This window comes from Hyaena hyaena, unplaced genomic scaffold, assembly GCF_003009895.1.
Source record: "Hyaena hyaena isolate Hyena2069 unplaced genomic scaffold, ASM300989v1 scaffold_144, whole genome shotgun sequence".
Lineage (NCBI taxonomy): Eukaryota > Metazoa > Chordata > Mammalia > Carnivora > Hyaenidae > Hyaena > Hyaena hyaena.
The window spans coordinates 1143069-1165719 of NW_024080776.1; the positions used below are offsets into that span (position 1 = coordinate 1143069).

The 22651-nt window shown below is 53.2% G+C and overlaps 1 protein-coding gene across 1 annotated transcript; it reads right to left on the reverse strand.

Annotated features, from left to right (window-relative positions):
• Nucleotides 1-4196: 4196 nt before the first annotated feature.
• Nucleotides 4197-22602, reverse strand: P3H1 (prolyl 3-hydroxylase 1). The gene is made up of 15 exons (XM_039238678.1): nucleotides 22087-22602; nucleotides 19240-19392; nucleotides 17009-17198; nucleotides 16644-16775; nucleotides 15177-15316; nucleotides 10626-10715; nucleotides 10274-10326; nucleotides 9976-10097; nucleotides 8064-8191; nucleotides 7811-7906; nucleotides 7316-7466; nucleotides 5952-6069; nucleotides 5512-5587; nucleotides 5084-5224; nucleotides 4197-4668 (listed from the first exon to the last, which is right to left on the reverse strand). Exons 1-15 carry the CDS (start codon nucleotides 22549-22551, stop codon nucleotides 4534-4536), a joined length of 2190 nt encoding a protein of 729 aa, XP_039094609.1. The 5' UTR covers nucleotides 22552-22602; the 3' UTR covers nucleotides 4197-4533.
• Between the last annotated feature and the right edge of the window lie 49 nt (nucleotides 22603-22651).

Genomic DNA, 22651 nt, shown 5'->3' on the forward strand with positions numbered 1-22651 from the left:
CACACCCTGCCTTCCTGAGGAGGCTCTCTGATGAATGCGGGGGCTGAGAGCCGAAGAGGGCAAGTGAGCCACTTAGGGTCACACAGCTGTCCCCAGCTGTCTGGGGGTGCTGAGGCCTCAGAGATATCGGGATGATTGCACACCCCTCCGTCCAGGGCATCCCTCCCTCGTACTGGGGACCCAGAGCCACTTTGTGGTCCAGAATGAGGCTCACGTCCCCTCTGAAGCTCTTCTGTGTAACCCTCCTCTTTGTTATTTGAGGTCTCAAGTCTGCTCTACCAGAATGTTCTCTCCTACCCTGAGGGCCTTTTGGAATTCAGATCCTGCTCCTGGGTGGAGTTCCCTGCTACCCCTGCAGTCCAGTGACTCCCAGGCATGCGGGGACAGCAGGAACCTTCAGGGTCCCTACTCAACCTCCATTAGGAACTCATTAGAACCTGCCCTGGGGTGCCACACATCCCTGTTTATTTATTTATTTTTAAAATTTTTAATGTTTTATTTATTTCTGAGAGAGAGGGAGAGACAGCTTGAGCAGGGGAAATTCAGAGAGAGAGGGAGACACAGAATCTGAAGCAGGCTCCAGGCTCTGAGCTAGCTGTCAGCACAAAGCCTGATGTGGGGCTCAAACCCACGAACCGTGAGATCATGACCTGAGCCAAAGTCGGATGCTCAACTGACTGAGCCACCCAGGCACCCCTGCTTAACAAGTGCTTTCACATAGGTTACAAGGCTCTGGTTTTACTTCTGCCACTAAAAAGCTGTGTGACATTAGGCAAGTCCCTTAGCCCCTCTGAGATAAAATAGGGACAATAGCACTGGCCCTGTCTGGCTCATGAGGGGGGTTATAGGGATCAAGTAATGGGTGAAAGTCCTTTGGAAAACATAACATACCTAAAGAAACGTGGCTAAGCTCTTCTAAAAAGACTCCCCACTGGGCGAGACCCCCCCCCGCCCCCCACCCCCCCACCCCCCGCTTTGCCCTCTTGTTCTGGGTATGTGTTGGCTGCCTGTGACTGGAGACCCACAGCCACGTTGTGCCCAGCAGTACCTGGCAGAGAGCCCTGCTTAGCAGATACGTGTTGATCATTGACTGATTGGTTTGGGGATTAAATGTTTCTGCCTCCCTCCTGGTGAAACACTAGAGCTGTTTCCCAGGCTGTCTCCCGCTGCCAGCCAGCAGGGCCCTGATTCAGTCAGCTGCCATCCAGCGCACCCTCAGCACCCACCACCTCAAGTGTTGGGGGCTCAGGAGGTGGTACCGGTCTTAACTTCCCCGCAGCTGAGACTCAGACTCTCCTGTGGAAACACAGGTTGGGGGGACACCTGGGTGGCTTAGTCAGTTGAGTGTCCGACTTCAGCTCAGGTCACGATCTCATGGTCCATGAGTTCGAGCCCCGCAATCGGGCTCTGTGCTGACAGCTGAGCCTGGAGCATGCTTTGAATTCTGTGTCTCCCTCTCTCTCTGCCCCTCCCCAGTTCATGTTCTGTCTCTCTCTGTCTCTCAAAAATTAACGTTAAAAAAAAAGAAAAGAAACACAGGCTGGAAATGGTTAAGACTTGCTTCTGGCCACACAGCCAGGTTCCCCACACTTCATCCAGGGATGAGGGGGGGCCGGCGGGTCTCTGCAACGCGTGTGGCTGCTGGTGGCATCATCTCCTTCCCAAACAACCCTGAGCCCAAGCTCTCTTTGGTGCCCTTGCCAAGAGCCCTGCCAGAGGCCTGGGGCACCAGAGACCAGCTCCTTCCGAGTCTGCATCTTCCTCCTGTCTGCCACCTGGGTTGTCTCCCATCCCTGCTAGCGCTCCCATGGTGCTGTCCCTTCATCTCAAGCAGACTTCCCCCCAGGCTCGGCCAAGCAGTCACAGCCAGGGCTCTGCCATCGTTCCCCTGCTTCCCGGACAACTAGTCCCCACCCCCAATTACATGCACTTTTCCCGGTTCTGTGGACGGTGAGAACACTTGGCCTTTCCTGACAATCGGCTGTCTCTGTGTGGTTGGCATACCGTGAAATTGTAAAGGTCATCATCTGCCTTAATGTGGAAACTTCTGGAGGACCAGAATCAGGCCGATGTAGCTTTCTGTTCTGTTGAGCGTCTACTACATGCTAAGCACGGTGCCAGGTGCGTTAGGAGCATTCCCTCGTTACTCCTGTCAAGCATCCTGGGCGGTAAGGGCCCTGGTCCTGTGTTACTGGGGAGGACACGTACTCTGAGGTCGCACGACTCCCAGGGTGGAAGTGAGCTTTGTCCAGCCCTGATCGTGGGCAAAGCTCATGCTCCTTCCATCAGTGAGTCCTCTCTCCCTATGGCAAGTGCGACACCAAACAGGACAGTCTGCCAGTACCTGGCAGAGGAGTGACGGCCCCTTGCCCTTGAGCACGCTCACACATGCTGCTGTCTCCCACATTAAGAACAGCTGCTCCTCCACATCTCCCTCCAGCTCCTCCCAATGCCCCCACGAAGAGCTGAGCTCCTGAGAAGAGCTGTCTACACCCGCCTTTGCCACTTCACACTCTTCCCCTCTTGCGAGGCGCTCCAGCTCACCTTTCGTCCACATGGCCTCCCCAGTGTCTCTTGCCAGGCTCCCGTGGATCTCCACGTCACCTGGTCCCGAGTGGCTCCTCAGTTGCCATCTGCTCAGCCTCTCAGCAGCACTGCCGCCTGCTCCCTGCTCCTACGTGAAGCTGTTGCCACTGGCCACCAGGACGCCGTCCCTTTTGGCTCCCCTGCTCACGGCCGTCCCCCATCCTCTGTGGGGTCCCGCCGCCCCACCAGGCTCAGTCTTCTGCCTCTTCCTGTCTACACTGACCTCAGCCTCCCTGCGTTGAACACCATCCACAGCTGTGGCGGCTCCCAAAGTTACGGCCCCTCCCTCCTCCTCTCCCTAAACTCCGGATCCATTCATCCGACCATCTAGTTGACACTTCTGCTTCCAGGCCCAACAGGCTCCTTGAACTCAAGCATAACACTCGTTACACTGGGCTTCCAGTTCCACGCCCAGCGCCATCTCTCTGCAGTCTCCCTGTCGGGGGAAAGCAGCTCCGTTCTTCCAAGTGCTTAGACTGGAAGCCTTCACGACGCTCCGTTTCCTCACACCACCCGACCCACCAGCGACTCCTGCGGGCTCTACTGCAAAAACAGGTCCAGAACCTGATTGTTTCTACCACCTTCCCGCTGTCACCTTGATCCGCATCAGCCTCCCCTCCCCCACTGGGGACTGCCGCAGCCTCCTCATCTGGTCCGTGCCCCAAAGCCCCTTCTCTACACACACCCTTCACCGAGGTCTTGGCAATGTCAGCAGATGCTGTCACTCCTCCGAGGGCTTCTGTCTCCCTGAGTCACAGCCCAAGTGCCCACAGTGACCAGCGAGGCCCCTGAGATGCCCATCTCATTGGCTGTCCTCCTCCTTGCCCACTCTGTGCCATGTCCGCCTCCTTGTCAAGCCCCCGCCTCCTCTGGGCCTGACTTGCTTTCTTTTCTACCTTGGAAGGTCATACACGCATGCGCGAGCACATGCACACACGTTTACGTTTGTCACCTGTCTCCCCTACTACAATAGCAGCTCTGTGAGGCCAGGGACTTGTTTGCCACTGTATCCCCAGCAGTAGGCACTTAGCTGGTGCTCAGCACGTCGCTCCTGGCTGAGTGAATAAATGAGGACCCAGAGTGCAGGTACCCCACAGCCTCTCGGGCGCAGGAGGAGGGATGGGCTGTGGCACGGAGAGCAGTCCGCTCCTGTCTCCCGGAGGCGTGCGCTGTCCTGCACGCGAAGGCCCCGAGACTATGGGGACTCTGAGGCCAGACCGCAGAGCAGGACGCATGTGGCTGACATGGGGGCACTATGCCAGGGCACTGCCGACCGGCTGGTCGCTGCCAGAGAGGGATTAAGAATAATCTCTACCATTCATCCAGAGCGTTCCAGTTTACGAAGTGCTGTCACAGCTGATAACCGAAGCCGGGCCACACAACTGCCAGGAGGTGGGCTGAGCGAGGCCCAGGGGCCCCGCTGTACTGATGACAACGCTGAGGTCCCCGAGGTTAAGTGTCTGGCCCGAGGCTGCACAGAAGTGGCGGAGCCGGGCCCTGCGCCAGGGCTCCCCACGCGGCCCTGCAGCTGCGTCCTGCCCAGTGATCTTTACCAAGTGACAGTTCTATAGCAGGTGGGCACATTTCTACCCTCTCAACAAACCACTGAGTAAAAAAACCCCACACATCATTTATTCTTTGGTTGTCTACACAGACACTTAAATACTGTATTGCTGTCACGCGGCTGCCTGTGCAGGCCCCAGGGGTGGCTCGGGGCCTGCGTCCTGAGCCCTCGGCCGGGTCCGAGGGAGAGCGGGCCGTCCTGCCACGTCCACTTCGGGGAGCGGGAGCACCGTGCAGACGGCTGTGAGCCGGGTCCTGTTGGCCGGGCAGCAGACAGAGCTTCCCCGTGGCTCCGCAGCCCCCACCCAGGGGCCGGCCGGTCCAGGGCGCGGGACAGTTCCTCGAGGCGGGTCCGGCCACCCGTCCCCAGTGAGCTGGACGCTGTCAGAGCTCATCCCTGCGTCCCGCCTCACTGCCGGAGAGAGACTCCTCGACGGGCTTGGGGGGCCCCTCCTGGGAGAGGTCCATCTCTTCTGGACTGAAGAGCATCTTCACCAGGTCATCTGCCTGCACCCTGTCCTGCAAGGACAAACCCCTGCCCATTCAGAGAGGCCTCTGGGCCAGGCGCTCCCCTTTCAGGCACCTCGTCCTGGAGAACAAGAGTCTTCCGCCATGGCTTCTGAGCATCTCTCTTTCCCAGCAGCTCCTCCTCTCCGGGCAGACAGCCGGGGTGCTGCCCAGCCAGGAGCCAGGCACCAGGACTGTCCCCCATCTTGGCATCCCTGACCTGCAGCCCCGTTTATAAGTAAGGAAAAAGGACCGAGGAGGACAAGGCGACGTGACCGCGGTGACATGCCGCCGGAGGAAGGGACCTTTGTGGACTCGCGGCCTGGGCTCTTGTCATGTCTAAGCCACTGGCACTGAGACTGGGGAAGGTGGGAGCAGAACCCGAGCCCTTCCGGGAACAGACCACAGTGGCCCCAAGTGCTCTCACCCGCTCACTGTGCCGGGCGTCCAAGGTGAACCACAGGGCGATGGCACAGCGCTGCCCTCTGGTGACAGCCCTCACTCCGTGTGGGTTTTCCGTGCCTGAAGAGAATCCCACGGCCCTCCCACATTGGGGCTGCACTTCTGCCTGAGGGAGACACAAAGTGTGGGCGGGGGTAGGGATGGGATGGTACTCGGACGGAGACTGTAACCTGTCTTCAGAAGGGACACAGGATCATCAGGATCCAGGGTCAGGGGTGGTTCCTCAGCCTGGCTTCCCAGAGACCAGAGCTGGAGAGGTGGCCAGTCAGAGGAGTGAGTGACACATCTCAAAGCTCCTCGGCATCCTGGCTTGAGGAGGGGATCCCTGGCCACTCGGCCCTTGGTGCTTTGGGGGTTTCTGTCTCCCAGGGATGGGGACAAGGGCACACTCACTGTCACAGTCTTGGCATCTAGTTCAGTGAAATAGAAGGTTCCTCCATCGAAGTCTCCATTTAGATAAAGAATAGCACTAGGAACAACAGACAGCGTCTCACCAGGGGTCTCCTCCTCCTCTCCCTCCTCTCCCTCCCCTCCCCTCCCCGCTACTCCCCCACAACCCACAGCTCCAGTTCCTTCATCTCCAGGAGCTCCTAGCCTGCAGCTGGAGGGTGGCTTTCATGGAAAGAGAGCTTTCTAGACCCTTCTCCGAAGCCTCAAACATGACCCCAGCCTTCCCACCCCTCCACCCTCGCTCCAGAGAATCTGCTCTCCTCCCCATCACGCTACACTGTCCGACCTCCTAGCCAGGAGGTGTGGAGATAGGGACTGGATTCTGGGGACAGCTGGGCCCACACCTCCGTGTGCGTGTGTTGGGGAGGGGGGACAGCTGTCACCTGTAGTCCCGGAAGGTGTAAGCGGGGGGCTCCTTGATGCACACGAGGGCTTCAGCGTTCAGGATGCAGTTGTCCACGTGGACTGGGTGGCTGCTGTCCTTCCTCTCAGCCTGTGCCTCTGGGGCCGGGGTAACGTACATTAAGGTGGAGGCACCTCAGGAGATATGCAGCTCTCCTGCTGCCACCGGGGTACTTCCCCAAGTGCATCCGGGTCTATGGGAATGGCCAATGGACTAGGGGGTCGCTGGCTGAGCCACCAGCCCAGAGGCCAGGACAAATCTGCAGGTTTCCTGGGAAGGTTCTTGGTGGGGAACCAGGTGCAGCGAGTAGGGTCAGGAGGCTCTAGCCAAGGGCCGGTCCTGCACTGAGCTGCACGACCCCAGCTTTCTGGCTACGATACAAAGCAGGAATCCCCAGGGAAGTAAAAATGAGGTGTCCGGAGGGTGGCGGGATGCAGGCAGGGTGCAGTGAGGAGCCAAGGTAAGGACCGCACGGAGGGGAACGGACAGGAGCGAAGGTAAAGAGTTAGCGGGGCGCCTGGGGGGCTCAGTCAGTTAAGAGTCCGACTTTGGCTCAGGTCATGATCTCACAGTTCGTGAGTTCGAGCCCCGCATCGGGTGAGCTCGACCTTCAGGCTCCGTGCTGATAGTGCAGAGTGTGCATAGGATTCTCTCTCCCTTTCTCTCTGCCCCTCGGGGGATTCTTTCTCTCTCCCTCTCTCTGCCCCTCGCTCACTTGTGCACTTTCTCTCAAGGAATTGGACAGTCTACTGACTGAGCCAGCTGGTGCTGGCTTAATCTGCCTTGACTTATAAAATTAGATCTCTCACAGATTTGGTATTTAACCATTTGTGACAGAGAACTTGTAACTTAGCTCATGACTGCTCTACACACCTGCATGTCTAACACCACTGCTGAGAGCCAATGGCCTACGGGATGAAAACCAACTCCTGAATGTAGCTCTCCACAATCTGGCTTCTGAAGGCCTGTCCAGCCTTATCTGACTGCCCTGACTCCAACCCCACTCCCCAGAAACGGGCACTTTCTTAGTCCCCACCGCCAGGTTGCCAATGCCTACCCTCATTTGCACATGCTGTTCCTTCTGGCTTGAGCAACCTCTCATCACCTAGGCACTCCACAACTCCTATTCATCCTGGGTAACTCATCACCTCCTCTGGGAAGTCCTCCTATCCTCCCAGTTGACTCACTGTAACTTCCTGGGCTGCACTGATCACACTGGGGGAACTTTCTGGTTCCCCGACTAAGATGAAAAGGACCGCGTCCTCCGTTCCCCTCCACGTCCTCAGCACCAGTGCCAGGCGCAGCGTGTGCTCAGCGGAAGCGGCAGGGATGGAGAAGGCCCACCTTCGATGGCGGTGCGGCACACCAGGTGTGAGTAGGAGAAGTAGAGGGGGGTGTCCAGGCGGAAGTAGGACTCCATGACGCGCCGCACCTTCTCGGTCACGTTGTAGTACAGGTGGGCGCTCTGCAGGGGAACCTTCCCTTCCTGTCCCAGCTGCCAAGGGGACCAGCAGTGAGCTGCCCTGAACGCACGTTGTGGGCGGACAGGGCCCACGAGGCACCAGGTCCTACTTGCCCCTCGCCCAAAGTGCTGCCCCTGCACCCACGCACGTCGGCCCTCCCATGTTACACCCGCCCCTCCTACACCCTTCTCTTCATAAACAGTTTGTGCAGCCCTTCAGAAAGCACTCTCCCAGCTCTGGACACCGGTCTGGTCTTGCTGCCTCACTTGGATCTCATGGAGTTCATCCCCACCCCCCACCCCAACCCTTCCCCCCCCCAAACCCTGAGCTTCTCCTCTCTCATCCCCCACTCTAGAATGCTGAGTACTGATTTTACCTTGAGGGCCTTGAAGACAGTGACTCCATAGAACTTCTCACTAGGGGTGTGTGGGGAGGTCTGACCCCGGTAGCCATCTCCTGAGGTCGCTGCCGCCTACAAGGCCCAAAACACAGGAGGACTTAGCCAGGGCAGCTGAGGATCTGGGAAGAGGTGGTTAACGGTGAGGGGCAGGTGAGCTCGGCACTAAGAGGCACTGGTGCAGGGAAGGCTGGCCCTGGGGGAGAAGGCACCGTCACCAGGTTTCCCTTACATTGGTAAGTCTCTGCAGCTCCTGGCACTCGGCATCGGAGATGACACCGTCCATCACCACCCTCTGGGAACCATTCAAGACCTTGGAGTTCATGGTGAGACTGATGCCCTCGTAGAGCAGAGGGCCACCTGCAAAGCAGTCAGAAGACTGGGCTGAGCCCCGCAGCAGTTCTGCCCAGACACTCTCCACTGGATGGGCACAGAAATTCCGGGTGTTTCCAGGTCGCCAGGGAAACCTCCTACTTGGTCACTCTCAAAGGTGGGGTGGCCAGGGTGGCCGGGGGGACAGAACTTGGAGCTGCCAAGACAGGAGAGCCAAGCACTAGTCCCGGCCCCTGCCAAACAGTTGCTGGCTTTTGGGCCTTTGCCAGTTAAGGAAATACCACCAACATGTTCCTAAGACCATGAGCTCCAGAATCAGAAAGAACTCACTTATTAGCCATGTGACCTTAGCAAATTACTTAACCTTCCAGAGCTCTAATTTCCTCATCCGAAAATAGCATCTACCTCCCAAGTCTGATGCTTGTTTGATGTAAGAGAACAGGCAAGTTAAAAACTCAGCACAATCCCTGGCACACATAGTTAATGTGCTCAAAATTTTAGCTCCTGTCACATCGTCGTCACCAGCAGCAGCATTTACTTAAAATGAGGACCTCCAGGGCGCCTGGGTGGCTCAGTCGGTTGAGCATCTGACTTCAGCAGAGGTCATGATCTCACGGTTTGTGAGTTCGAGCCCCACATCAGGCTGTGTGTGCTTACAGCACAGAGTCTAGAGCCTGCTTCAGATTCTGAGCCTCCCTCTCTCTCTGCCCCTCCCTTGTTCATCCTCTCTCTCTCTCTCTCAAAAATAAATAAACATTAAAAATTTTTCAAAAAAATAAATAAATAAAATGAGGATCTCCATCTGCCCCACCCACCTCCCAGGCGGTTATGAGGACCCAGAGAAACAACAGAGTGAAAACAAAGGAATGCCCATGCCCGACAAATTCTTTTCATGTGCTAATCTTGTTAAATTAACAACTGTCCACTTAAGCCCCCGTAGAGCAAAGGCCAGCCTCCCCTTTTATCCGTCCCTCCGTGCTGGAGACCTACTGGAGACACAGTTCAACTCCACCTATTTACTGAGGCCCCACTGTGTGCCCAGCTGCCACAAGGGTCTCACTCCTGAAGGTGGCACATCTTCCAACAAGTATGCACACGAGCAGACCCCGTGCAAGCACAGAGGAGGCTGCCATGGTAGCTCAAAAGAAAGAGGGAGGGCATCCCCAGGGCTGGGAGATTAAGAAAGGCTTCACGGGCAGAGATGACGCGGCGCGCCCTGGGAGGAGGGACAGGCTGGAGGAAGAGCAGCCCAGGGCAGATGAACACAAGGTATCAGCAGGGGAAGAGCTCGACATGACATGAGGTGAAAGGGGCAGGCAGGGTGGGTAGGGCAGGGTCCTTGTGTTTGGAAGACTGGTCTAGCGATGCGGTAGCGGGGAGGACAGACCAAGGAGGGCAGGAGTGCAGACAGCGGGTGCTGGGGGCCTGCGGCAGCGGGGGGAGGAGAGGCCTGGGGAGGCAGGTGAGGACAAGCAGCCTCAGCGCAGCTTGGAGGGGGCAGGCAAGGGGGCAGAGCCCTCCGATCCAGAGGCTTGGTAACAGGCTGCATGATGGAAGCAGGAGACAGGATGAGGTCTGTGCTATAAACACTGACTGCGGAGAGCTGACCTAGCGCTGCAGTGACACAGGAGTCCTACTTCCTAACCAGAGGCCAGTCGTCAGGGCCCTTTCTGGGTGGAAGTCCTGGCGAGTTAGGAAGGGCACCGGGCGAGGCTAAGCCTGGCCCAGGTCCTGGGGCTGGTCAGCCGGCGTGGGGACACCTGCTTGCTGAGTCCATGACAGCCGTAGACGCCCGGGCTCTGACCTCTCACCTTCCCGGGTCAGCCTGCTCACATCCAGCGACTCCTTGGTCTTCTCTTCCACCAGGGTCTCGATCTCCTTCATGAGGTTGCCGATCTCCTGGGAGATGCGGACGGCTGTTTCCCGTTCTGACCTGTGTGCACGGCCACCCTGAGGACTGTGTTCCGGGGCCACCCTGGCCCCCACCCCAGCCTCCCAGCCTGGACCAGCCCCCACCCCCCTGCCAGGAGTTCACATCTGCCTGGGCTCAGGAAGCCTGGAGTGCCTCATCAGGCCGGTCCAGCCATGCAGTTTCTTCAGGGGCCTCACTTTTGTTTCTCTTGCAATCTTTTGGGAATCACCTCTTCTGGAGTCCATGAATCCTAAAAGCAGGTCAGGAGGAAAATCAGCGCTGTAGGGTGGCCCGCATCACCCTCCAGGTCTCCACGCGTAGCAGAGCCTACAGCAGGACCCGCCTCATCGCCGGCCTCCTTTCAGGAGGTAAAGTGAGGCGGGGGAGCCGGAGCCACCTCTGGCTGCCCAGGACCCCCTCTGCCTTCCTCTGGTTCTCGTCCACAGGTTTCACAGATCCCATGTCTGGCTCAGCCCCCTGAAGGTTTGCTCCCCAGAGCCACACAGCCGCCCCGCCGCCCCACCCCCCGGCTCCCGCATCCTGGCTCACCGGGTCAACGAAGGGAATTCCGAAAACATCGTAAGCAAAGAAGAGCAGTTCTTTCTCCAGCAGGCTGCGCTGTCGGTACTCCCGGGCACTCTGAGGAAAAGGAGTGGAAGGAAGGCCCTGGAACTCAGCCCTGTTAGCTCTGCGGCGGGGGTGGGAGGGGAGAGTTCAACCCCATGTCCTGCACTGTGGCTCCCAGCGTGACCTAAGGCTGCTCTCCCACCACCACGAGTACTAGTGTGTCTGTTCTCCAGTTTGGGACAGAAGGCTCAGCTCTGTGCTCCAGGGTTCCTCTGGCACAAGCAATGCCTCTGAGGGTGGCCTAAGACCCCTTGTCTCCTCCCTTTAATCTCTGAGACAGGAAATCTGATGATTCTCAGGAGATGGGGAAACATTCCTCAAAGAAGGAGAGTTCTTTACGGATTTCCATGGGGGTTCAATGCTGAGGCGGGGGACCTAGGGGCTCCCTGTCCCTTAACCTTTACAGCCACCTTTGAGGTTGATAGTATTCATTTTACAGACAAAGACACTGAGGAGCAGAGGGGATATGGGACCTGTTTAAGGTAACACTATAGGAAATTGAGCAGAGACTGACATTCAGACCCAGGTCTTCCCAAAACTAAATCCCACGTGATTTTAGTTAGGGCCCTGCCTCCGCCCCGACTCTGAGCAGCCTGGATCCCTCCCGGAGTCCTGCGGCTACAGCTAGAGCAGTGGCTCCGGCCTGCTGGCCCTCCCCACACGTGCTCACAGGGAGGGTTACCCAGGGCAGGGAAACTAAATACCTTCTAGGGTCACATCTCTCCCTAGGTGCCCTGCTAGCCTCCAAGCCGCAGAATGAGGAAAGAAGAGAAAAAGAAGACACCATCAGTTGAAAGAAAAGATGAGGGCAGTAAGGAAAATGTTAACAAGACGTCAATGAGCTCTATAACATCTATCATATTTACCCAACGGGGAGATGGAAAATTTCTCCTAAGGAGTTTAAGTGGTTCACCAAGTGCTAGACACCCAGCTGGGTGCGTTCTCCCATTTAGCCCTCTCCCACAGCTCTATGAGGCTGCTAGGAGGCAAATCCCACTCCTATGTTTATTCACTGGGCAATGATTTGTGGAGCGTCAGCTACGAGCCAGGAACTGTGCCAGCCCTGGGGTAACGCAGGGACAGAGGCGGGTCACCACTACCAGCCACAGGCCACTGTGGGAGTTAGCCCATCTCCTGGAGCTGGAATGTCCTCCTCTGTAAAGTGGGAGAATAGCGCCCCCTATCAGGGCTGCTGTGGGGATGAAATGAGATGACGGTGTGAACCACACAGCACAGTGCGTGGCCTGGGACAGGGCTCAGCAGACGCTAGTTACCTTCTCTCCAGAAAGGAGAGCTCTAGTTGAAAGTGGTTTATTTCCCACTCTGTCTCAAACTCACTAATATGACCATTAAGGGGGGGCGGAAAGGGTCTTGACCGAGCAAGACAAAGACACCTTGAAAAGCACCATCTCAAATGAGACGGTCTCCATCTAGTGGCCAAAGAGGACAACTACAAGGTCCGGTCTCCACAGGAGAGGGGATGGCAAGAGAAGGGTTATTTCTATTTGGAGACTAGGGATTCCAGAGCCAGGAAGGAAGAACCTTGTTGTTTTTTTTTTCCTCCAGGGCAAGCTGGTGGCCCCATGTCACCGTATGATAATCAAATGAGACAAAATCTATGAAAGAATTTTTCAGACTAAATGCCACACACGTTGGAAGTGTGGTCATTTTCAATAGCTCCACAATGGCCACAATGGGAAATCAGCTGCTGCCTCATTCTCTACCTCCTTCTCCTGGTGAACAGGGGAAAACTTAGCTACCTGGGGCTGGCATACAGGCAGAGCAGACCCGTGAGGAAAGTGCCCTGCTCCACCCCTGTGTGCCCGAGCTAGGTGGGCAGCACCACACGTGCATCTCCAAAGCTGGAAACTCGGTTCTAGTTAGATAGGAAGATGGAGGGGTGACCCATTCTGCTCACGCCACCTCCTACTCCACCAAGCCAGTTCCCTCCTCCAGCCACTGCCTCCCTGGGCCCAGCAGCACCCCTCTGCACCCCCACTGTAGCCCTGCACTGGTCTCCTGCTTCTAGCTCCTTCCCGTTCTGAGCCTTGCACCATTACAGCTGGTCGGGCTACTGTTTAAATCCCTTCGAGCACCCACCGCTGTCTGCCTTATGGAATAGAGGCCAAGGTCTGGGGAAGGCACTCAAAACCCTTCACAATCTGACTCTCCCAGGCCTCATCTTCTGTACCTCCCCAGTATCATCTTCCATTTACGTGGGACAATTGTCCAGGTTATTTGCACATGCTGTTCTTCATATAAAAGGCCCCTCCATGCCTCATTCACCTGCTGAAGGTTGTTGTTTTTTTTTTAATGTTTTTTAATTTATTTTTGAGAAAGAGAGAGACAACGTGAGCAGGGGAGGGTCAGAGAGAGGGAGATACAGAATCCAAAACAGGCACCAGGCTCTGAGCTGGCTGTCAGCACAGAGCCCGACGCGGGGCTCGAACCCACAAACCGTGAGATCTTGACCTGAGCCAAAGTCGGACGCTTAACCGACTAAGCCACCCAGGCGCCCCTGAAGGTTTTTAAAACTAAATGTCAACAGCACTTCCTCTTGAAACCTAATGACTTATCAGTTGATTATTTCCCCCCCCTTTTTTTTTTTAATTTGAGAGAGAAAGAGAGAGAGAGCATATGATCAGGGGAAAAGGGAAGAAGGGAAGAGAGAGACACAGAGAGAGAGACAGACAGAGAGAGAATTTTAAGCAGGGTCCACACTTTGCATAGAGCCCGGCGTGGGTCTCGATGCTATGACCCTGGGATCATGACCTGAGCCAAAATCAAGAATCTGATGCTCAACTGACTGAGCCACCGAGGCACCCCAGTCAATTCTTTCTCTTCCATGCTTCTGCTACAGCTTGCATACATATCCACTATTAGATTTACTACAGTAGTCTGTGAATTTTGGATTAAATACCTTTCTGTATCATTAGTGCCCTATGGTTGTGCTTTTTTTTTATTTAAAAAAATTTTTTAATGTTTATTTATTTTTGAGAGAAAGGCAGAGACAGAAAGCGAGCAGGGGAGGGGCAGAGAGAGAGGGAGACAGAATCCAAAGCAGGCTACAGGCTCTGAGCTGTCAGCACAGAGCCTGACATGGGGCTCGAACCCATGAACCGTGAGATCACAAGCTGAGCTAATGTCAGACGCTCAACTAACTGAGCCACCCAGCTTCCTCACAGCCACCTTGTTTCAAGAGATGGCTGAGGTAAGAGGTGAGGAAACCGGCCACTGGCTGCTTGTGGTGTGTACCATCAGCAAGACCTCCGTGATGCTACCTGTCCACAAAACACTGGGGAGACACTCGTGCCTGTTGGCTTACAAAGTGCATTTACACTCAGTATGTCATCTGACCCTCATGCTCACCTTGTGTTAAAGAAAGAGTTAAGAACCACAATCCCATCCTATAGAAGGAACAACCAAGACTCAGAGGGGCCATGCCGTGTGCCTGAGATGCCACATGATGTGTGGAAGTTTACACAGCTACTAAGTGGAGGAGTGGGTGCCTGAGCTCAGACTAGTGACTTCAAATCCAACTCACTGTTGTGGGCTCCAGAAGGAGAGGGTCGGGTGTGTGCAAGGCATACGTACAAATATCAAGGATCATAGTATCACATTTCACTAAGTTTAAAAGACAGAATTTTCTGTGTTTTTAAGTACAAAAATAATACCATTTGCTGAAGGGAATTTAGAAAGTATAGGGGCCTCTGGGTGGCTCAGTTGGTTAAGTGTCCACTTTGGCTCAGGTCATGATCTCATGGTTCGTGGGTTCGAGCCCCATGTCGGGCTCGGTGCTGACAGCTCAGAGCCTGGAGGCTGCTTTGGATTCTGTGTCTCCCTCTCTCTCTGCCCCTCCCCCCCCCACCTTGTGCTCTGTCTCTCTGTTTTTAAAATAAATAAACATAAAAAAATTAAAAATAAATTAAAAATAATAAAAAAAGAAAATCTAAATAGGCAAGATACAAACATCACCCATATTCCACCACCTAGAAATAACCATTGAACATGTCAGAGAGTTTCACTTTGGTCACTGCGTCTGCTTGGGAGGGAGGTGGGCCTAGTGCTGACAGAGGGAGAGCTCGCTCACACAACGGCAGAAAGAAGGGACAGGGAGGAAACGGAGGCAAGAAAACAGGTGAGTGAAAAAAGCATTTAGCTTGAAGTAACAAAATGATAGATGTTGGCCAAACGGTATAAAGCCTCAAAGCAGAGATGCCGAGAAAGGGGAAAAGGAGTGCTCGCATTGCAATTCTGCTTTTCTTTTGTGACTCAGACAACAGACTTCTGGGCCCCGATCACACTGGGTAAGGCTGCTCCCTTGCTGCTGAGTGACACGCGCGTTAGTGCCCTGACACCTCCTGCTCAAGCAGTACCAGACCCTCCCCAACCCCCCCTGTTCACACACACACACTCTCTGCCCTTTGGTCTGGGTTTGGTTGGCGACTGCCCTAACTAACGTGAGTCTCTCACCTCACGGGGGCCAATGGATCTGGCTGGTTCTTCTCCGAGCATGGCTGTGTAGTAGGCCAGGTTCTGGTTCATCACCTCATCGTTGGGGAAGAAGAGGAGATAGGTCTTGGCACATTCAATAGCCTGTGTATAATTCCCAACTGTGAAGCAAAATAAATAAATAATAAATAAATAAATAAATAAATAAATAAATGGCTGGGAGGAGAGGGTCTAATCCTGGGTACCAGGAGCCACCGGTGCTGAGTCTCAGCGCAGCTCGAGGCGGTGATGACACGCACGGCGGCCCTGCTACCTAACATAGCCGCCTGATCTGAGGGGGGAATGCTAGAATAAGAACAGAAGTTACATAAAAGTAGAATATAGAATTGATTTAAGGCACTCAACACCCTCAGGCCTGCCTAGTGTTGAATGCCCACAACTTTAACTTTTCACAAGTAATTGAAACATTAGCCTCACAGGAGGCCAATTTCATGAACAGTCCCATCTTCGTACCTTCTTTTCCCTACAGATTTTCAGAAGATGGGGACAGAGTGAAGGACAGCTCTCATTCACATGTGTTGGGTCTCCCTAACTCAACTCTAAACATCTCATATTCAGGCCACCCAGCTGGCTCAAGTCAGAAGAGCATTTGACTCTTGATCACAGGGTCATAAGTTCAAGGCCCGCATTGGGTGTAGAGATTTAAAAAAAATTTTTTTTTTATGTTTTATTTATTTCTGAGAGAGAGAGAGAGAGAGAGACAGCATGAGCAGGGGAGGGTCAGAGAGAGAGGGAGACACAGAATCTGAAGCAGGCTCCAGGCTCTGAGCTGTCAGCACAGAGCCTGACGCGGGGCTCGAACTCATGAACCGTGAGATCATGACCTGAGCTGAAGTCAGATGCTTAACCAACTGAGCCACCCAGGCGCCCCTAGAGATTTCTTAAAAACAAAACAAAACCAAAAACTAGAAGCCTATCTTCTAAAAAAAAAAAAAAAAAGAAGAAGAAGAAAGAAAGAAAAAGAAATAAATACCTCATACTCTTGAGTATGTGGTGATGCTTAGCACATGGAAAGTACTCAGTAAGGACCTGCTCACTTGCTGCTTGTTTGGATACTGGCAGCCCCCCGCCCAGCCCGTCCTAGGGAGAAGGGCTGAAAAATGTCCTGTTAACTGGTTTAAACGGTAGTAATGGTAGAATGTCCTTGCCTTTGCTCTACTTTAACTCAGATGGAAAATCAGGTTATAAACGTTATAGAAGGGATGAGAGAGCAGTCCTAAGTCTCCCTCTCCCAGCTTTGTTGCCTGCTGGCCTCGGCTTCTGGGGTCGGTGGCTTGTCACAAAGCACCCAGGGGCCACCCTGCTGGGTGCCTCCCACAGTCACAATGAGAAGGCAAACATGTTGAGGCAGCACGGGGGCCACTGTCCCTGCCTACCTGGCTCTGGGCTTCCCACTGAGAAGCGGCAAAGGAAGAAAGTGGGCCTTACTGTTATAGTAGGCAAACTGCAGATAGTTATAATGTGACGGGAGGAAGTCTTCAAAGGGCTTCTCTCGGCTCGGGTGGGAGGCCAGCTCTGTGACGCAGTTCTGCTTACAGCTGAGGACCTGGATGTAATGATCTGAAAGGAATCGAAGAGGGGAGTAACCAGCAGGTCCATCTTCAGGATTCAGATTCTGGTGAAGACGAACAGGGTCAAGCGGAAGGAACTTTCAGGCCGATTCTCAGCTGGCGGGGATTTAGGTTTGAGGTGGAAGCCGCTGTGGGCGCATTGTCACCGCGTGGCCCCGGGCGCCCCTCGCGGGGGGGGGAGGGGGGGCAGGGACAGGCGAGGGCAAGCCCGCGGCCGCGCACCTGCAATGGCCTGGAAGAGGTCCGCGTTGTACTCCAGGTAGTTGTAGCCGTCATAGTCGTAAGGCCCCTCGCAGAGCGCGCGGCACTCCGCGTCCGCCACCCAGTACTCCCGCAGCGCCGCCTCCAGGTGGGCCACCGCTTCGTGCGGCTGCTCCTCCGAGTAGAGCCGCACTCCCAGCCGGAACTCGTGCTACTGGGAGGAAGGGGGGACTCACCTGCGGGCCACACGCAGCCCCGGGCCCCTGGCCCTCGCCGCCGCCTCCTCCCGCCCCCCTCCTGCCCCTGGCCACCTGCACGGGCATCCTCATGGCCTGCCTCGAGTTAGGGACGCAAAACGGTGGCTGCTACCCAGTGGAGACCTTTTGTAAATGGCCTTCACAGGTTTCTCTGCACATTCAAAAGCATTTAACTCAATCTAGATAAAAGATACGCGGGAGTTCATTGTCATTTTCTTGTACTTTTCTGTAGGGATCATAGTGTTTAAAATAAAGACTTCATGAAAAAGAACTCTAGATGCTAGAATGAGGTCTGGGCTGATGGTAGCAATCTTCGCAGCACAAGGGGTGACGTGAGCTGGAGATGACTGCAGAATGGGTTTGGCTGTCTGTGAGACACAGCTCCCGTTCTCGTGCACAATAACTATTCTCATTTGTCACAGAATCAATATCACACACACACACACACACACACACACTCATACACACAGTGTGTAGTTGTAGAATGTATTCAATGTATACAATTTACTTTTAAAAGTCATTTTGGTATTGTTTGTTTCTAATATCTCTACTTCTAACCTGTTAAAACTTAAGAGAACATAAGCTCTTTATAAAATGCTATTACCATCACAGGTACTATCTGTTGTGGGACATGGACTTCTGCTAAACAAACAGAATAAGATCATCAGGGAACATTGCACCGCTTATTGTAGTGAAAGCAAAAACCTACACAGTAAATTAATACAATTATGCAGAAAATGGACTATCAGGCAACCATTAAAAATTGTATTTTCAAAGAAAATCCGAAGACATGAGAGAAGCCTCATGATATAGTGTTAGTTCCAAAAGGATTTTGAAAAATACATACACAATATGATACCAAATTAGATTTAAAAATTAAGATATAGTGGAGATGCCTGGTGGCTGAGTCGGTTAAGCATCCACCTATTGGTTTTGGCTCAGGTCCTGATCTCATGGGTTGTGGAACTGAGTCCCAGATCTGGCTCTGTACTGATAATATGAAGCCTGCTTGGGATTCTCTCTCTTCCTCTCTTTCTTTCCTTCCCTGACTTGTGCTCTCTTTCTCTCTCAAAATAAATAAATAAACATTAAAAAAAAATTAAGATATAGAAGACTTTAAAAATAGGCTGAAGTATGAACTACTGTTTTTTTTTTATTTTTTAAAATACTTATTTATTTTTGAGAGAGAGAGAGAAAGACAGAGCATTAATAAGGACAGGCAGAGAGAAATGGAGACACAGAATCCAAAGCAGGCTCCAGGCTCCAAGCTGTTAACACAGAGACAGATGCAGGTCTCAAACCCACGAGCTGTGAGATCATGACCTGAGCCACCCAGATGCCCAGAACTACTGGTTAAGGTGGCAGTATTACAGATGATTACTTTCTGCTTTATACTTAACTGCATTGGGGTGCCTGGGTGGCTCAGTCGGTTAAGCGTCCGACTTCAGCACAGGTCATGATCTCACAGTTTGTGGGTTCGAGCCCCAAGTCGGGCTCTATGCTGACAGCTAGCTCAGAGCCCAGAGCCTGCTTCAGATTCTGTATCTCTCTGACCCTCCCCTGCTCATGCTGCCTCTCTCTCTCTCTCAGAAATAAAACATTAAAAAAAAATTTATACTTAACTGCATTTTTCTAGTGTTGTACAATGGACATCTACTACTTCTGTAATCAGAAAACAAGCCTAGTAAAGGTCATTTTAATAAAGAGAGAGAGAGGGGGGCGCCTGGGTGGCTTTCAGTCAGTTAAGCATTCGACTTCGGCTCAGGTTATAATCTCATGGTTCGTGGGTTCGAGCCCAGCATCGGGCTCCATGCTGGCAGCTCGGAGTCTGGACCCAGCTTCGGATTCTGTGTGTGTGTGTGTGTGTGTGTGTGTGTGTGTGTGTGTGTCTCTGCCCTTCCCCCGTTCGCGCTCTGTTTCTCAAAAGTAAATAAACCTTAAAAAAATTAAAAATAATAAAAAGAGAGAAAGAGAAAGGGACAAAGTTTTTTTCACCATATGGGGTTTGGCCTCAAGATCCTTGAAGTCGTCCTTCTTCACTCCAGACATGGTTTCATAATAGTCCAGATTCTGCCGCATCTCCATGTGTTCAGGGTTGCCCACAAAGAAGGTGTGTGCCGCTGCTACCGCTTTCTCCAGCTTGTTTATCTAAGAATAAAGCACAAGAACATAATCCTCACATCCAAACCCTGAAGGTTTGTGTCCAAATGCACGGTCCATGGTAAACAGGAAATCCCAGCCTTCCTGAACCTTCCACTTAAAACAGTATGCTCCAGAGCCTTGCCAGCCCCAGAAAACACATCTACTGCAGGAACTACATCCCAGAAATTAGGAGTACAGAGCCCTGGGCAGAATCAGTCACTTCCCCAATCAGACGTAGCAGTGCCCCAAATCATTGGAGGTAAACCTTCAACAGAGCAAACGTGCTATTTTTAAACAAAGGTCATATTGTGAGGGGCAGTACTATGGAAAACTGACTGCCCAAATAGTATATTTTCAAGATTCAGATGTGGCAACTGAGCTGAAAAAAGTATAAGGCTTCAAGAATTTAGTAGTAGAGGAAAAAAAGCAGCTAACAATGATGCTGCACCTAAGGATTTTCCTAGAAGAGGCTTTTCTTTTCTTTTCTTTCTTTCTTTTTTTTTTTTTGCTTAAAATATAATCAAGTGTTTTTGACATATTCAAGGAAAAGATGGGTGACTGAAAAATCTCAAGGTCTCATACAAAATCCAGACATGGCATCTTCTGACTCGAAGCCCAGGGCTCATGAGGGTCAAACAAGTGGTTATACTGAAATCTGAGAAGAGAAAACTGTGGTATGTGCCACAATAATGCCCATAGCAGTGGACGGTGTTAAACAGGTTCCTATGTAGAAGCTAAAATAAGTCACTGATGATCTAATGATTAACGTGGGCTTCAGTGTCACACAGACCTGTGACAAAGCTAGATTTAGTCAGTAACTTGCTGGGGCTTTAGATAAGTCACTTAAAGTTTACTCTCTAAATTCAGTTCCCAAATCTGTCTCATCTGCAGAGAGCAGTCACTAACTCACAGGGTTGTTGAGAACGTTACACAAGGTGATATATATGCAGCTTCTAATACATGGTGCTGGGCACATACTATGTGCTCAATAAATGTTAGCTGGTACAATCAACATGCTAACAATTTTTTCCGTTTCCTCTTACCATCAGTACTAGTAAATGCACATTAAATAAGGAGTCAGCCCTGGCTCAGATCCTAAAATAGCTAAGTGACCCAGAGTCAATAATCGCAATCTCTGTACCTTTTTTGTTAATTGTACAATTAGAAATTCTCCCACATTTATCCCCTTTATGGATTTATTCTCCCACCGTTATCTCTCTACATTGCTTGTGCATTTCCTCCTTCTCTTTTCTCTCTCCACCCCCAGTCCTACTTTACCAAGCACCAAGGCACCTAATTCCCTTCTCTCATGTGGACAACCCACACTCATCCCCTAATGGTTAGCCCCGACACCTCTTTCTCCTTCTCCCAAGGCTTATTCCACATTCCAGAATTAGCAATCTACGACCAGATTCTGATGCTGGCTCCTGAAGCCTGCAGAGCATTCTTCTTAGTCTGGCCTCACTTTACCTGGAATGGCCATTCTTCCTCCCCTCTAGTGAGATTTAGGACTGACTTCAATTGTCAACTCTTCTTTCAGTCTCCCTGATTTCTCTGAAACAAAGCTAGGTTCTACCTCCTTTGTGCTCCCACAGCCCTATATACACACCCTTTTTAGCCTCTTCTATAGTGATTGATAGGGAAGCGATGTGAAACAAAACAAGGTAAAGTTAAGCATTTTAATGACCTGTACAAGACCTGGAATGTAGTAGGTACATTTGTCAAAGAATGTTAGAAAGAGCTGTTAAGTGACAGGACCAAAGACATGACCCACTTATTTTGGTTCCAAATACAGTACTTTCCCAAGTAACAAGGAGGAAGGGAACAAAATTGTGTAAGCAAAATGTGTGGAGAGGTGGGCGTCTGGTGCCCATGGTTCTCTAAGTCTCTCTTTAGGGGGAACTGAAGGTCTGTTAAACTATGGACATAATAAATATGCAGCATAGCTCCTTCTTCTTTGTTTTCCCCCAATAAAACGGGGCTAATAATAGCACCTACCTTACAGGATATTGACAAGATCTGGGCAAATGAATCAATAAATACAAAGTTCTTAAAATAGTATCTGGAAGTATGTGTTGGCTATCATCATCACCACCACCACAAGCCAAGGACGCTCCAAATCCATGTATACACTTGGCTTACGCCACTCTGGAATTCCTAAAAATGCTCATTTTTCTTTGAAAACCTGACAGTAGCCAGAAGGTCCCCCCACAGCCCTAGTGGCTAGACAGCCCCTACCGGCGACGTGGCAACCTCACGTCCTGAAAGAGAGCTGCTGCACTCATGCGGCAGGAAAAGCATCACTGGACAACCAACCGGAAGGAGGATATTGTAGAAAGGTCCTAGCTTCTCACTCGGACACTTACAATGAAATCCGGAGGAGAGACCCGAACTGCCGCTTTAGTTTCCCCTAGCAGGCCTGCCGGGGAACACAAGGCCAAGTTTTGCTTGGTCCGTGCCTTAACCCCAGGCTGGACCTTTGGGGTCACCATCTGCCTATGCGAACCTGGCGTCGCAGGTCTTCCGGCAGGGTCCCTCTTCTCCCTGGGTCCGAGGAGAGCTCCCTGGCCAGGAGGCCACCGTCCCTCTCCACGGACACTTCCCCGACCCCCCATCCCCACCCCACCCCCGAGTTCGCCCGGGTCATTTGCAACCGCACCCAGAAAGATCCCTGCCGCCCGGGGCCGGACAGGTCTGCACCTTGAAGTAGGCGACCTGGAGGTAGTTGTAGGGGCTCCGCTTGCGGAACTCCAACTCCAGCTCCTCGCTGAGCGAGTGGGCGGCGGGCGGCCCGAGGCAGCGGCGCAGGCAGGCGGCGCGACGCAGCAGGCCCCCAAAGAAGCGCAAGTCCCGCAGGGCGGCGGCGCCGGAGGCCTGCGCCAGGCTCGGGGACGGGTCGGGCTCCAGCTCCCACGGGAGGTCGGCGGCACAGCGGGTGCGGCAGCGCAAGCGAAGGGCGCGTAGGGCGGCCCTGGAGCGCAGCGCCCGCTCCATGCTCAGGACCACCCCTGCCCAGTCCCCGCGCGCGTAAGCCGCGGTTCCCTCCGCGAAGAGCAGATCAGGCGCAGGCACATCCCATCCCGCCTCGGACTCGACCTCGGCCCGGGAGGCAGCGGCGGCAATCGCCAGCAGTGTGGTCAGCAGCCTAAAAGCGCGTGCAGCCATGGCAGCCTCAGACCTAACGGGACCGCCCGCCACCCGCCACGGAGACCAGAGTCCCACCTCCGAGGAGCCCCGCCTACCACGCCCCTCCCCTCCCCGCCCC

Bases quoted from the DNA above. Each gene is read 5' to 3' on its own strand.
- P3H1 (XM_039238678.1), bottom strand. From the start codon at position 22,551: ATGGCTGCACGCGCTTTTAGGCTGCTGACCACACTGCTGGCGATTGCC. The intron at 6,070-7,315 runs GTGGGCCTTCTC...CCCCGGCCCCAG, and splicing joins GTGCCGCACCGCCATCGAAG to AGGCACAGGCTGAGAGGAAG. The intron at 5,588-5,951 runs GTGACAGCTGTC...TGTTGTTCCTAG, and splicing joins TACACCTTCCGGGACTACAG to TGCTATTCTTTATCTAAATG.